This window comes from Pseudoliparis swirei, chromosome 22 (genome assembly GCF_029220125.1).
Source record: "Pseudoliparis swirei isolate HS2019 ecotype Mariana Trench chromosome 22, NWPU_hadal_v1, whole genome shotgun sequence".
In the NCBI taxonomy this organism is placed as follows: Eukaryota; Metazoa; Chordata; class Actinopteri; order Perciformes; family Liparidae; genus Pseudoliparis; species Pseudoliparis swirei.
This window is the reverse complement of record NC_079409.1, coordinates 4,708,007-4,720,977: the sequence shown is the minus strand read 5'-3', so window position 1 is coordinate 4,720,977 and position 12,971 is coordinate 4,708,007. Positions and strand designations below refer to the sequence as shown.

Genomic DNA, 12,971 nt, shown 5'->3' with positions numbered 1-12,971 from the left:
CACAAAATATACCGAGAATATCGGTAATATGTGATTAATCGTGATTAATCCACAAAAACCTGTGATTAACCCGATTAAAAATTGTAATCGTTTCACAGCCCTAATATATATATATATATTTGAAGTGTCAGACGACCCTTGGATGTCCTCCAATCCTAGAAACTAGTCTCTGTCCTTGTGCCAAGTTAATTTAGCTAAAAGGTAAAGGACATTTGTTTTGCTGCGTCTCTCTGCGGGACAGGAAGTGGCTCGAAGGTCCTTCAAATCCACAGTTTCTCCTGGGGGGAGCTTCTTCGGATATTTCTTTTGTGCAAGTGGCCTGACATTGGGGCTCGAAGGAAAGATCCGTGGAGGTCACCAAAGCCACGAGATCCATCTCCAGGGGATCATAAACATCCACAGCGATCCGACCGTCTGATTTATGGATCGCTTGTCGGACACATCAGCTGGTAAACAGGAAACTTTGACCAGTTTCACGGCCATCTGCTGACACAGCACTCTTTAAAAAAAAAATTTATACTGCAACTTTCTCTGGATATTCCATCGAAATAAAGTGTGAAAATTGTCATTATCTTTTATGACAGCTCGCCCGGTACCTCAGCCTCGGGCTGGAAGCCATTTCAAGGGGAGATAGCTTATCGTGCGTTGAGGTGGGAACCGGACCGACAGAGAAGGAGAGGGCGAGCACTAAAATACACCTGCTCTCTCAAGGCCGAGATTATTCCAGCTTTATTGCGACTGGAGACACTCGTGGTGAAGCACAATGCAGAGAAGCATTCGCCAAATTATTAAACAGAAGACCACAGACCAGAATAAACAAAGAAACTACAGGAATCTGGAAGGAAATGGAGCGAAACCCTCTGCAACCCTCACGCCGATGAATGAGTCACTCGGCGTGAGGGGACACGATGACAACCAAAGGCTGATTTCCTTGTCCTTGCAGTGGATTTAACAATCACACCTGTTTTCGTTCCTCTAGTTTCAACTGATATTTGATCATTTTCACAGGTATAAATCGCTGCTGTGTTCGAAAGCACTCGCTGAAAGACCCCCGCAGGAAGAATTCATACAAAGCTCGTCTCTTTTTTCCGGGAGAAATCTCAAGGTTAGTACAGACAAAAAACGAGGGGGGGGGGAGTTTCAAGTATGGTGGATGAAACCTCCCCCCCCACACACACACACACACCGTTCCACCCTCCAGTGACAGAATGATCAGCAGCTACCAGAGAAGACGGCGTGTGTGGTGCCCTGAAGCAGCCACTGAGGTACACATCCCTGCCGAGCCTGAGGAGTGTATCACAGGTGTCAGACCGTTCGCTGCATTTCCTGAACATCACGTATCAACTAGAAACCCTTTGGCTTTGTTTGAGGATTTGAGGGATGAGCCGAAACTTGGTTTGCGTCCCTTCTGCAGCATAACACCTCATTTCCGTTTGCGTTAGCAAGAGACTTGTGACTTTGAAACCAGTCTATGTTACTCCTGGCGCTGCATCTTTTAATCTGTTCTAAATCCAAAGACAAAAGTTCAAATCTGACACAGAAACATTCAGACCTGTGCACGCGGTGAATTTGGTACTGGATGACACATTAAAGGCTAGACACACGGAACAATGGAGGTCCATCTGGAACCGAAAAAGGTTCTTCAAGGTGATGCCAATGAAGAAACATTTTTGGTTTCACAAAGAACCTTTCAAACCAGGGTTCTTTAGTTTAAAGAACCTATAAAGGTGTCTCAAAGAACCTTTAAGAAATGGTTATTCAAGGCACCATTTCTGGTTCCACAAAGAACATTTCAAACCAGGGTTCTTTAAAGAACCATTTCCTTAAAGAGTTCTTGAAAGGACCTATAAAGGTGTTCCAAAGAACCTTCATAAATGGTTCTTCAAGGCACCATTTCTGGTTCCACAAGAACCTTTCAATCGGGGATCTTTAAAGAACCATTTTTTAAAGAGTTCTTTAAAGAACCTATAAAGGTGTTCCAAAGAACCTTCATAAATGATTCTTCAAGGCACCATTTCTGGTTCCACAAAGAACCTTTCAAACCAGGGTTCTTTAAACAACCATTTCCTGAAAGACTTCTTCAAATAATCTAAAATAGTGCCTCAAACAAAAGAATGGTTCTTCAGGAGAAGCACAAAGCCTTTTAAAGATCCATTATTTCTCTGTGTGTGCAGCAAGACAAATAGGTGCATCAAAAGAAAGAAAGAATGAGCTGGAGGTCAACGCTGTGACCTTGTAGTTAGGAGTTTGAGTAGAACACAGTCCACTCTGTTTCCAGGTCTTTCCTTCATTCACTCTCTCTGTTGCTTGAACGTATTTTTTCTTTTACAGCGTCATCCTGCAGGAAAGCTGAAGGTCGTTAGCGTGTCGTGAAAGTCCCAATGGGACGACTATGGGTCAGTGGGTAGCAGGTCCGTCTTTCAATCAGGGGGTTGGAGGTACAATCCCCCGCCCTAGTCGACGTGTCCTTGAGCAAGGCACTTAACCCTGAATTGCTCCCTGTAGCTGCATCTACAGTGTATCAATCACATGCAATATAATGTCCCTCTCACCTGTTTCAGCTGAGTCTCTGAGTTGACGTGCACGTCACACGTCTCACAGAAGAAGGTTTTGTCCTGCAGGCCCGTCGTGGATTTGACGGTTGCGGTGGCCGGTTTGCTTTTGACCGCCGACCGAGGGAACGACTTGATGGAGCCCCCGCCGGTCCGGGCCTCCAGCATCGTCTTGTGCTTTGTACCTGCGGGGGGTTCAAACAGCCGGTACGTTAACCTCCACCAGAAGGGAATCGGTGAGATCAGGAGGTGCGCGGCTGTTATGTTTTCTCGGGGGTCATGTGAAGGTCAGCGTGAAAGGGTCAACTCCTAAATTAGACGACAACGTCTCAGATCAAAGCGGAGGACCCCGTTGAACTCATTCACTCAGAATGTCATGGTTCCCATAAATCTCTCTTTTTTGGGGGTGTGCCTGCGGGGCGGCGTGAACATTGATGTTCAGGTCGACCTTTAGGTGGCTGGGCTTTTATGTGCTAACACCACTTTGTGTCCAGTTTCAATGTGCGCTCTTAAAAACATCAGCGGCGCCATTCAACACAGTTTAACTGCCATAAATATTATTTATGTCATTATTTAGTAGGTTTGTTTACATATTATTATTTGTACAACTTGCATATTGATTTGGAGGAGCTAGCTTCTTTTTTCAACACTAAAAATTAGAATTTCACAACAATAAGGTTTTTTTTCTTCCTCTCTCATAATCTAATTGGCTCTATTATTATTATATAGTAGGAGTGATAGCCAACAGATTATTCATTTTCTATATACACTACCGTTCAAAAGTTTGAGGTCAGTTAGAAATGTCTTTATTTTTCAAAGTAAAACACTGTTTTTATCAATAAGGATAACATTAAATGAATCATAAATACTCTCTCTACATAGTTAATGTGTAGATGACTATTCTCTGGTGTGGAATTAAGTCTCTACAGAGGTGTGTAGAGGCCCATCTCCAGTGTTCTAATGGTACATTGTGTTATCGCCTTAGAAGACTAACGGAGGGATAGAAAACTCTTGAAAACCCTTGAAGACGCTTTTTATGTGAGCGCAGCTGAAAACAGTTATGCTGGTGAGAGAAGCTATAAAACTGGCCTTCCTTTGAGTCACAAATTTAACTATTTTATATATTGTCTATTCATCTTGCAATTCATTTGATAAATAAAGGATCAGGGACGGGGCAGACGATCACAGGGACAGGAAGTGCAGGGAAACAGAGGAAACGAGAGACGGGGACTTCAAAATAAGACAAGACACAAGACACAAAAACTCCAGATCCTAACAAAACCACCATCTTTTCCTAAACCTGGTTTGCCTAGATCTGAAGTCTTTTGTCTTCTGTCCGAATATCTCATAATCATGACGAATGGAACCGGATGACAGTCGCCTCTCACCGGTGTTGTGAGCCTCCAGCTGCAACGCGGAGTTGACGGCCACTTTGCACAGCGAGCAGTACATGAGGCGTTTGGCTTTCTCCTCCTCCGACTCCCCGTCCGCCTCCGCCTCGCCGTCCGGTTCGGCCTCGGGGTCCAGGTCCGGTTCGGAGGGCGAGTCGAGAATCGAGTCCCCTCCTCCGGTGGCTGAGGTAGTCTCCGGGGCGGCGGCTGCCGGGGTGCTCTGGACTATCGGCGAGGCCACGGGCGGCGGCGACCACGGTGGGAGGATCGTCAAGGAGGCCAACGGTAGCGCCGGTGTGAGCACGGGGGATAGCGGGAAGGCCGCCGCTCCGAGAACGCCATCTGCAGCGAGGGAATAGATCATTTTAAATGACATGGCTACTCAGGGGGGGAATATATCTTTATTCATGGTATGTTTAACCAACAAGTGTTGTTTAAAGACCGAGATGTGCTGCGACAAGAGGGCTTTCGTTAGCATAACGCGAGCGACGCAGATATTCGGTTAATTAGCACAACATGCTGGCGCGTGAACATTTGAGTTTAGGATGCTGCCAAAACCAGATTCAAAGAGTGTTTTGAAGAGGAGCCGGACGCCGGGCTGGGAAGTGCAAAAAAATAAATGAGAAGCGAAATGAAGGAAACATCTCCCACCTGTGCAACATTTAGGAAATATGCTACGTACCAAATGTAGAAACGCCGCGAGACAGAACACGACGGAGATAAGTTTAAACGACACACAAACGAGTTTAACTGTCTCAAGCACCAGAGATTAGACGGGTCCCCAACAAGCAGAACGGCTCTCAGAGAGAAGCAATATTGTGGAATTTCATTTCAAAATTTGAAGTTCAGAAATGTAAAGTGCTTTGCATTTATTTATCGAAAAAAATATGTTTTTATTCTCGCAGCTTCCAAAATGTTTGGTCCTTTTCCAGATTTTCCTGAATAAGTGAATATTTACGTTCACCAGAAAGTGACTTTTAATTTACATTGTGATGAATTAAAATGGAAAAACTTCCCGTGACTGTTGGACTGAGCTCCTTCTACAGCCAAGCGTAACTTGTTGTACCCACATCTAGACAAAGAGACTGTTTGTTTGTTTGTTTGTTTGTATTGTTTTGTAGACGCCATCCAGTCACATGATGGGTATCGAGTGTACTCTCTTGGTATCGGTATCACTCCCAGGCGTCTGGTATTGATACTTTTTATTTAAACAGAACCCAGCCCGATAAAGAGCCGACATTTTCAAAATGGCAAAGCATATTAATGATGAGTTGATCATTGATCATGCCCAACAAACACAATCGATGTTATTGAAAGCGACAGCTCTGACAGATACGCTGACCTTTCAAGTCACGGTTATTCCGTCAACGCTGTGTTACGAGTCGCTGCTGTGAGCTCAAAGAAACGTCTGGTGTCTTTTCTTAGGCACCAAAGACAGCCGCCGATCGATATGTGTGACTCATAAGAACAAACACCACAGCGTATGGAATACAGAGCGCTTGCCCGTGAGCACCCACCGGCTGATCGATGCCGATGCCTCTTTAAGTTCTGTCACCTGATGAACATCAGCCAGCCAGGAGAGCAAATCAATAGTGAATTATGTCACGCTATTTTTGTGAGCCATCACAGACATACAGGACTGTCTCAGAAAATTAGAATATTGTGATAAAGTTCTTTATTTTCTGTAATGCAATTAAAAAAACAAAAATGTCATGCATTCTGGATTCATTACAAATCAACTGAAATATTGCAAGCCTTTTATTCTTTTAATATTGCTGATTATGGCTTACAGCTTAAGAAAACTCTAAAATCCTATCTCATAAAATTTTAATATTTCCTCAGACCAAGTAAAAAAAGATTTATAACAGCTGAGTGTTTGTCAAGGCTCAGGAAACCCTTGCAGGTGTTTCGAGTTAATTAGACAATTCAAGTGATTTGTTTAATACCCTACTAGTATACTTTTTCATGATATTCTAATATTTAGAGATAGGATATTTGAGTTTTCTTAAGCTGTAAGCCATAATCAGCAATATTAAAAGAATAAAAGGCTTGCAATATTTCAGTTGATTTGTAATGAATCCAGAATGCATGACATTTTTGTTTTTTTAATTGCATTACAGAAAATTAAGAACTTCATCACAATATTCTAATTTTCTGAGACAGTCCTGTATATATATTATACTGTATATATATAGATATAAGATATATAAAGTATTGCTTTAAAAAAATTGAAATAGTTTATATATATACATATATAAATATATATGTATATATATATAAACCGTCAACACCTCCGCTCGGATAAATGAGAGAGCCATATATATATATATTTATATATTATATATATTATATATATTGCTTTAAAAAAAAATGGGTTATATATATATATATATATAAATATATATATATCTATAAACCATCAACACCTCCCACCTCCACTGGGATAAATGAGAGAGCCATATACAGGACTGTCTCAGAAAATTAGAATATTGTGATGAAGTTCTTTATTTTCTGTAATGCAATTAAAAAAACAAAAATGTCATGCATTCTGGATTCATTACAAATCAACTGAAATATTGCAAGCCTTTTATTCTTTTAATATTGCTGATTATGGCTTACAGCTTAAGAAAACTCAAATATCCTACCTCTAAATATTAGAATATCATGAAAAAGTATACTAGTAGGGTATTAAACAAATCACTTGAATTGTCTAATTAACTCGAAACACCTGCAAGGGTTTCCTGAGCCTTGACAAACACTCAGCTGTTATAAATCTTTTTTTTTACTTGGTCTGAGGAAATATTAAAATTTTATGAGATAGGATTTTAGAGTCTTCTTAAGCTGTAAGCCATAATCAGCAATATTAAAAGAATAAAAGGCTTGCAATATTTCAGTTGATTTGTAATGAATCCAGAATGCATGACATTTTTGTTTTTTTAATTACATTACAGAAAATAAAGAACTTTATCACAATATTCTAATTTTCTGAGACAGTCCTGTATATATATTTATATATAATATATATTATATATATATATATATTGCTTTAAAAAAATAAAAAATAGTTTATATATATAAACCGTCAACACCTCCGCTGGGATAAATGAGAGAGCCATATAAATATATATGGCTCGGGTTCACTTCAAGCAAAGGGGTAAAACATGCTTGTATTTTTTCAAAGCAAGCAGGAATGTTTCTGTGCATCCTTCACACAAGAGGAAGCAGAACGAGCGTTGAACGCATCGAATGGCGTCCGAGGATTTTCATCTTCTTCACCGACACGCCGGATAAAGACTTCAGCTAAACGCCTTTTCAATGCACTTTGTTTCTCCTTCTTCTTTCCATCCATTAACCTTTTGAAACGGGCACATTTATACGGTGTGGTAACACTCTCCTCTTTCAGTCGACCGACTCCCAATGTGAAATTCACTGCACTTTCATAAAAAAAGAATACAAATAGTAATGAACAGAAGCAGGCGGTAAGGGAATGTACAAAAACAAAAGGACGTCTGCATTGAAGGGGGAAAAAAGCTGCGGGAGGGTTTTATAAAATGTTTTTTTGGGGGGTGGCTAAATGCCGGTGATGATGGTATTTGAGAGGTTCTTCCCTACAGCATCGGTCAACGCGCCACACTCATTTCACCGGGGTGTTGGCTCTGTTGGCTCAGCGGGCCGGCCTGCTCCGAATCAGCAACACAAACACAACAAACAGCCAAAAACAGACATGAATCTCCTTCTCATCGGGAGTTGAAGTGGAAAAAAGAAACCGGTGCCAACGCAACACGGCCCCGTCGGCACGGCGACAGCAATCATTCCTCCAGTCAGAACGTCTCTTCAGTGATTGAGGGATTCGAGACGCTATTTGGGGTTTGTGGGGCCTTATTCTAAAAATAAAAACTATGCAATTCCACATCATTCTGAACTCATGTCATTAATATTAATAATTGTGTTATTTACAACGAGCATAACGTTGGACGTTTCATTAATCTGGACATTTTTGCCCTGTAAAAAACATTATGTGAAAGTAGATGGAGAAGATTCAGGAAAAAAAGCATATTAATGAAATTCTGAATTCAATTTGTTAACTGATTATTGTAGAGAGGATACAGAACATTTTTTAATATGTTTTCAGGGTTCATACACATGTTGACCAATGGGTTTCCAGGGCTTTAAACCAAATTTCCATGACTAAACATGTTGTGAAATCTCGGTTTATACACAAGTATAACCTTAAATGACACAAATAAATACAATAGTTTGATTAAAAGAATACATATTGATATCCTCCTCTCCTCCTCCTCTCCTGCTCCTCTCATCCTCCTCCTCCTCTCCTCCTCCTCCTCTCCTCCTCCTCTCCTGCTCCTCTCCTCCTCCTCTCCTGCTCCTCTCATCCTCCTCCTCCTCCTCCTCCTCCTCCTCCTCCTCGAGGAGGCGTGAGCTCCCCAACGTTACCCCGGAACAGGGATTTTTTTTTTTTGCAACTGAAGTGCAAAAGTAAGGCTATTGTTTCCAATAATAAGGATCCACTACACGGATAAAAAAAAATAAAAGAGGAAAAGAAAAGGTCACAAAAAAGTCAAATAAATACTCTCGACCTCAACAAATTGTGTCCGGTGGGATTTTCGCCTTTTTTAGTCGTGAGGAGAAAGTTACGATGGCGACAAATACCCCCCAAAAAAGAGGAAGGATGGTGGAAAAGTTCAATTTAGTTTATTGAAACCTCCTGGGAATAATGTGTATGCATTAAGTTACATTACGAACTTGATTGACATGGCGGCTCGAACAAGCTTTTCTTTTTTTATGGTTGCTGCAGAAATTCTATTAAACCAATTTAACAAGATCTTTCCATCACGCGCCCTTCGTCAAGGTCGCTGGCAGCAGAGGATTGAGCAGTGATGCAATGCGGTGCAGCGATGACTAATTGACTTCTACCTGTACATCTGTGTGTGTGTGTGTGTGTGTGTAGTTCCTGCCCGCGGACCGATGCAAAGAAGAACATCTGTAGTTTGATTAAAAGAATACATATTGATATCCTCCTCTCCTCCTCCTCTCCTGCTCCTCTCATCCTCCTCCTCCTCTCCTCCTCCTCTCCTGCTCCTCTCCTCCTCCTCTCCTGCTCCTCTCATCCTCCTCCTCTCCTCCTCCTCCTCTCCTCCAGCTTCCAATTTCAGTCCGGGAGGCAGACACAGTCACCTCGTTTAAGAGTAGACTTAAGACCTTCCTCTTTGACAGAGCTTATAGTTAGGGCTGAATCAGGTTTGCCCTGGTCCAGCCCCTTGATATGCTGCTATAGGCTTATAGCTGCCGGGGGACGTTTTAGGATGCACTGAGTACCTATCTCTTCTTTTTTCTCTCCTTAAGGATGAATTTTCATCTCTCAATCACACGTTACTAACTCTGCTTTCTCCCCGGAAGTCCTTTTGACTTTACGTCTCATGGGGTCATCGGACCCTATGAGACGGCATAGATCCTATCTGCCTGATGGATCGTCTGGGTCGTGGAATTCCTGCTCATGACTACGCCACTGTCCTGTTGAGACTCCGCCCACTCCTCCTCCCCACCGCCATCTGCCTGATGGATCGTGGAGGTCTCCATCGTGGAATATGCCTACTATGAACTATTCATACACTCTGTCATATTCATTGAATGTATTTTAACTCTAAATCTGTCCTTCTGTACACATTACATCTATTGCATCTGTCCATCCTAGGAGAGGGATCCTCCTCTGTTGCTCTCCTCCAGGTTTCTTCCCTTTTTTTCCCCCTGAAGGGTTATTTGGGAGTTTTTCCTGGTCCGATGTGAGGTTTTGGGGCAGGGATGTCTATGTGTACAGATTGTAAAGCACTCCGAGACAAATTTGTAATTTGTGAAATTGGGCTATACAAATAAACTGAATTGAATTGAAAACTGAATTGAAAAGCAGGAGGGAGGAGGGGGAGGGGTGGGGGGTTGAAGGGGGGGCAATGGCCTCCAGAAAAAAAGCTTTTAATTTTAAGCGTGAACGCTCAATTCTTCGACGTGGAAACAACTTCCTTTAAGTGGGTTTTGCTTCGCCGGAGATTTTGTTCACGCGCCATTCAACGTAATTGTTGAACATTTCGGGGGAAATAGAGATTTATTGACATTCTTGCCTGAAAGTACACGACCGTTCAGAAGTTTGGTGTCGAAAAAGAAAAACAAAGTTAGAAATGTCCTTATTTTTCAAAGTAAAGCTGTTTTTATCAATGAAGTTAACATTAAATGAATCATAAATACTCTCTACATAGTGAATGTGTTAATGAAGTCTCTCCAGAGGTGTGTAGAGGCCCATCTCCAGTGTTCTAGTGGTACATTGTGTTATCGCCTTAGAAGACTAACAGAGGGGTAGAAAACCCTCGAAAATCCCTTTTTATGTGAGCGCAGCTGAAAACAGTTTTGCTAGTGAGAGAAGCTCTAAAACTGGCCTTCCTTTGAGCCACAAGAAAACTACATTAATATTTACTATAAAAATCATTATTTATAACCTCATCAATGTCTTTACTAGATTTTATATACATTTTTCAATTCATTTAATAAATAAAAGTGTAAGTTTTCATGGAAAACACCAAATTATCTAGGTGACTCTAGGAAACTTTTGATCGGTCATGTTGGGAAAATGTGAACGATTCTCATGCGACATGCTGGAGCCAGGAGGATATTAGTTTAGCTTAGCATAAACGACCGTGTAAAACTCCAATCTGTACTTTTTGTGTGCATTATTTATGATTGTTTACACATCAAATAAATAAGATACAACTATCCAGCTACGCACATGTTGTCGGCCTGCTACCGGCCTTTATGCTAAGCTAGGCTAACAGCCCCCTGGCTCTTGCACGGATCACTATATTTCCCACAATGCAACTCATTCCTTCGAGTTGAAACGCGGCGTTGCAGCAGTTGTTGCAAAGCTAGGCTGAACATGTCGCTGACCTCCTGTAATGAAACTCAGACAGCGATCGCTTTCGTAAGGGCGTGCGGCTCGACGCGCCTCCGTGCGCATGAGGCACGTCTTATCGACATTACTTTGAATCCGCTGACATGAAGGGCCGAGTCGGCGGCTAATGGCGGTTTAATCTCTTCGCGATGGAGCCAGGAAAATAACTATTAATCAGCAGAGTGAGGGCGGCTCTGCCTTCGCCCTCGTGGGCCGGCGAGGACGCCGCGCGTTGAGACGCGTCTCTGCCCTTGTGTCGGGGGCGGACCCGTCTTCCACGCCGTCATTAAAGAGCCATTTGCTGACGGCGGGTGATTGAAGCGGGCGCCGGCCGAGGACGCCGTGCACTCTGGGAAGCCTCCGGAAAATCCAGATTCCCCCCGTCGCCGTGCGACCTGACTGGCTCCGCGAGGCCCGGCGAAGAACTCAATCCCCTCTCATTACGGAGGTAATGACCGCGATCGATCTAGAGTATGGTCTGGGCGAAGCCCCCCCCCCCCCCTCCCCCCTCCGACAGCAAAGGTGGAAGGAGAATGGAAAGAGAGAGAGACCAGGTGGATGAAAGGAGAGGGTGAGAAACAAGAACAAAAGGAGGATAGATTTGGAGGGCAGATGGAAAGAGAAGGAAAAAAGAGACGCTAAATTGGAAGTGAAACTGGAAACAGTAAGCAAGCCAAACAACCAGTGGAAGGGGGGGGGAGGGGTGAAGGTGAGAGGAGAGAGATAACATTGAAGGGGAGTAATGGAGTGTGGGACACAAAGGGAGAGAGAGATGGAGAGGGAGACAAAGACAGAGAGTCGAGAGGAAAGGAGGACGTGTGAGACGCCGCCGCCTTCTCTTTCTCCTCCCTCCTTCTCTTTCTCCTCCGTCCTTCTCTTTCTCCTCCGCCTTCTCTTTCTCCTCCGTCCTTCTCTTTCTCCTCCGCCTTCTCTTTCTCCTCCCTCCTTCTCTTTCTCCTCCGCCTTCTCTTTCTCCTCCCTCCTTCTCTTTCTCCTCCCGCCTTCTCTTTCTCCTCCCTCCTTCTCTTTCTCCTCCCTCCTTCTCTTTCTCCTCCATCCTTCTCTTTCTCCTCCCGCCTTCTCTTTCTCCTCCGCCTTCTCTTTCTCCTCCCTCCTTCTCTTTCTCCTCCCTCCTTCTCTTTCTCCTCCCTCCTTCTCTTTCTCCTCCCACCTTCTCTTTCTCCTCCTCCTTCTCTTTCTCCTCCCTCCTTCTCTTTCTCCTCCTCCTTCTCTTTCTCCTCCCGCCTTCTCTTTCTCCTCCTCTTTCTCCTCCTCCTTCTCTTTCTCCTCCCTCCTTCTCTTTCTCCTCCTCCTTCTCTTTCTCCTCCCGCCTTCTCTTTCTCCTCCTCCTTCTCTTTCTCCTCCGCCTTCTCTTTCTCCTCCCTCCTTCTCTTTCTCCTCCTCCTTCTCTTTCTCCTCCCCCTTCTCTTCTCCTCCCTCCTTCTCTTTCTCCTCCGCCTTCTCTTTCTCCTCCTCCTTCTCTTTCTCCTCCGCCTTCTCTTTCTCCTCCGCCTTCTCTTTCTCCTCCCTCCTTCTCTTTCTCCTCCGCCTTCTCTTTCTCCTCCTCCTTCTCTTTCTCCTCCGCCTTCTCTTTCTCCTCATCTCTTCTCCTCCTCCTTCTCTTTCTCCTCCGCCTTCTCTTTCTCCTCCCTCCTTCTCTTTCTCCTCCTTCTCTTTCTCCTCCTTCTTTCTCCTCCCGCCTTCTCTTTCTCCTCCGCCTTCTCTTTCTCCTCCCTCCTTCTCTTTCTCCTCCCGCCTTCTCTTTCTCCTCCGTCCTTCTCTTTCTCCTCCGTCCTTCGCGCTCGCCCCCCGACATTTGCCTCTCCGAAAAAAAATACTTCCACTCCACTTAGGCTTTCAGGCAATCACAAGACCCCCCCCCCCTCTCTCCCCTCCCCCCCCCCCCCCAGAGATGTGATTACCTTTCTCAATGAAGCCTGATTAAGCTCGTTAATTGAAGCGATCGGGGCCTTTATCATCTCCCGTCACAACTTAAAGGACGGGACTCCCTCACGACTCCTCCGGTGAATATCATCCGACGTCTTTACTTTTCAGCCGGTATTCAAAGTGAGAAGA

General features: G+C 43.7%; 1 protein-coding gene across 1 annotated transcript in view; it reads right to left on the bottom strand.

Moving 5' to 3' along the window:
• znf385d (zinc finger protein 385D) overlaps positions 1-12,971 on the bottom strand; it is a 71,567-nt gene that overhangs the window by 7,834 nt on the left and 50,762 nt on the right. The window contains exons 5-6 of the mRNA XM_056444215.1: positions 3,941-4,285; positions 2,553-2,737 (exon numbers count right to left, since the gene is read on the bottom strand). Of these exons, the coding sequence (XP_056300190.1) occupies positions 2,553-2,737; positions 3,941-4,285 (530 nt within the window). The remainder of the gene's footprint in view (positions 1-2,552; positions 2,738-3,940; positions 4,286-12,971) is intronic.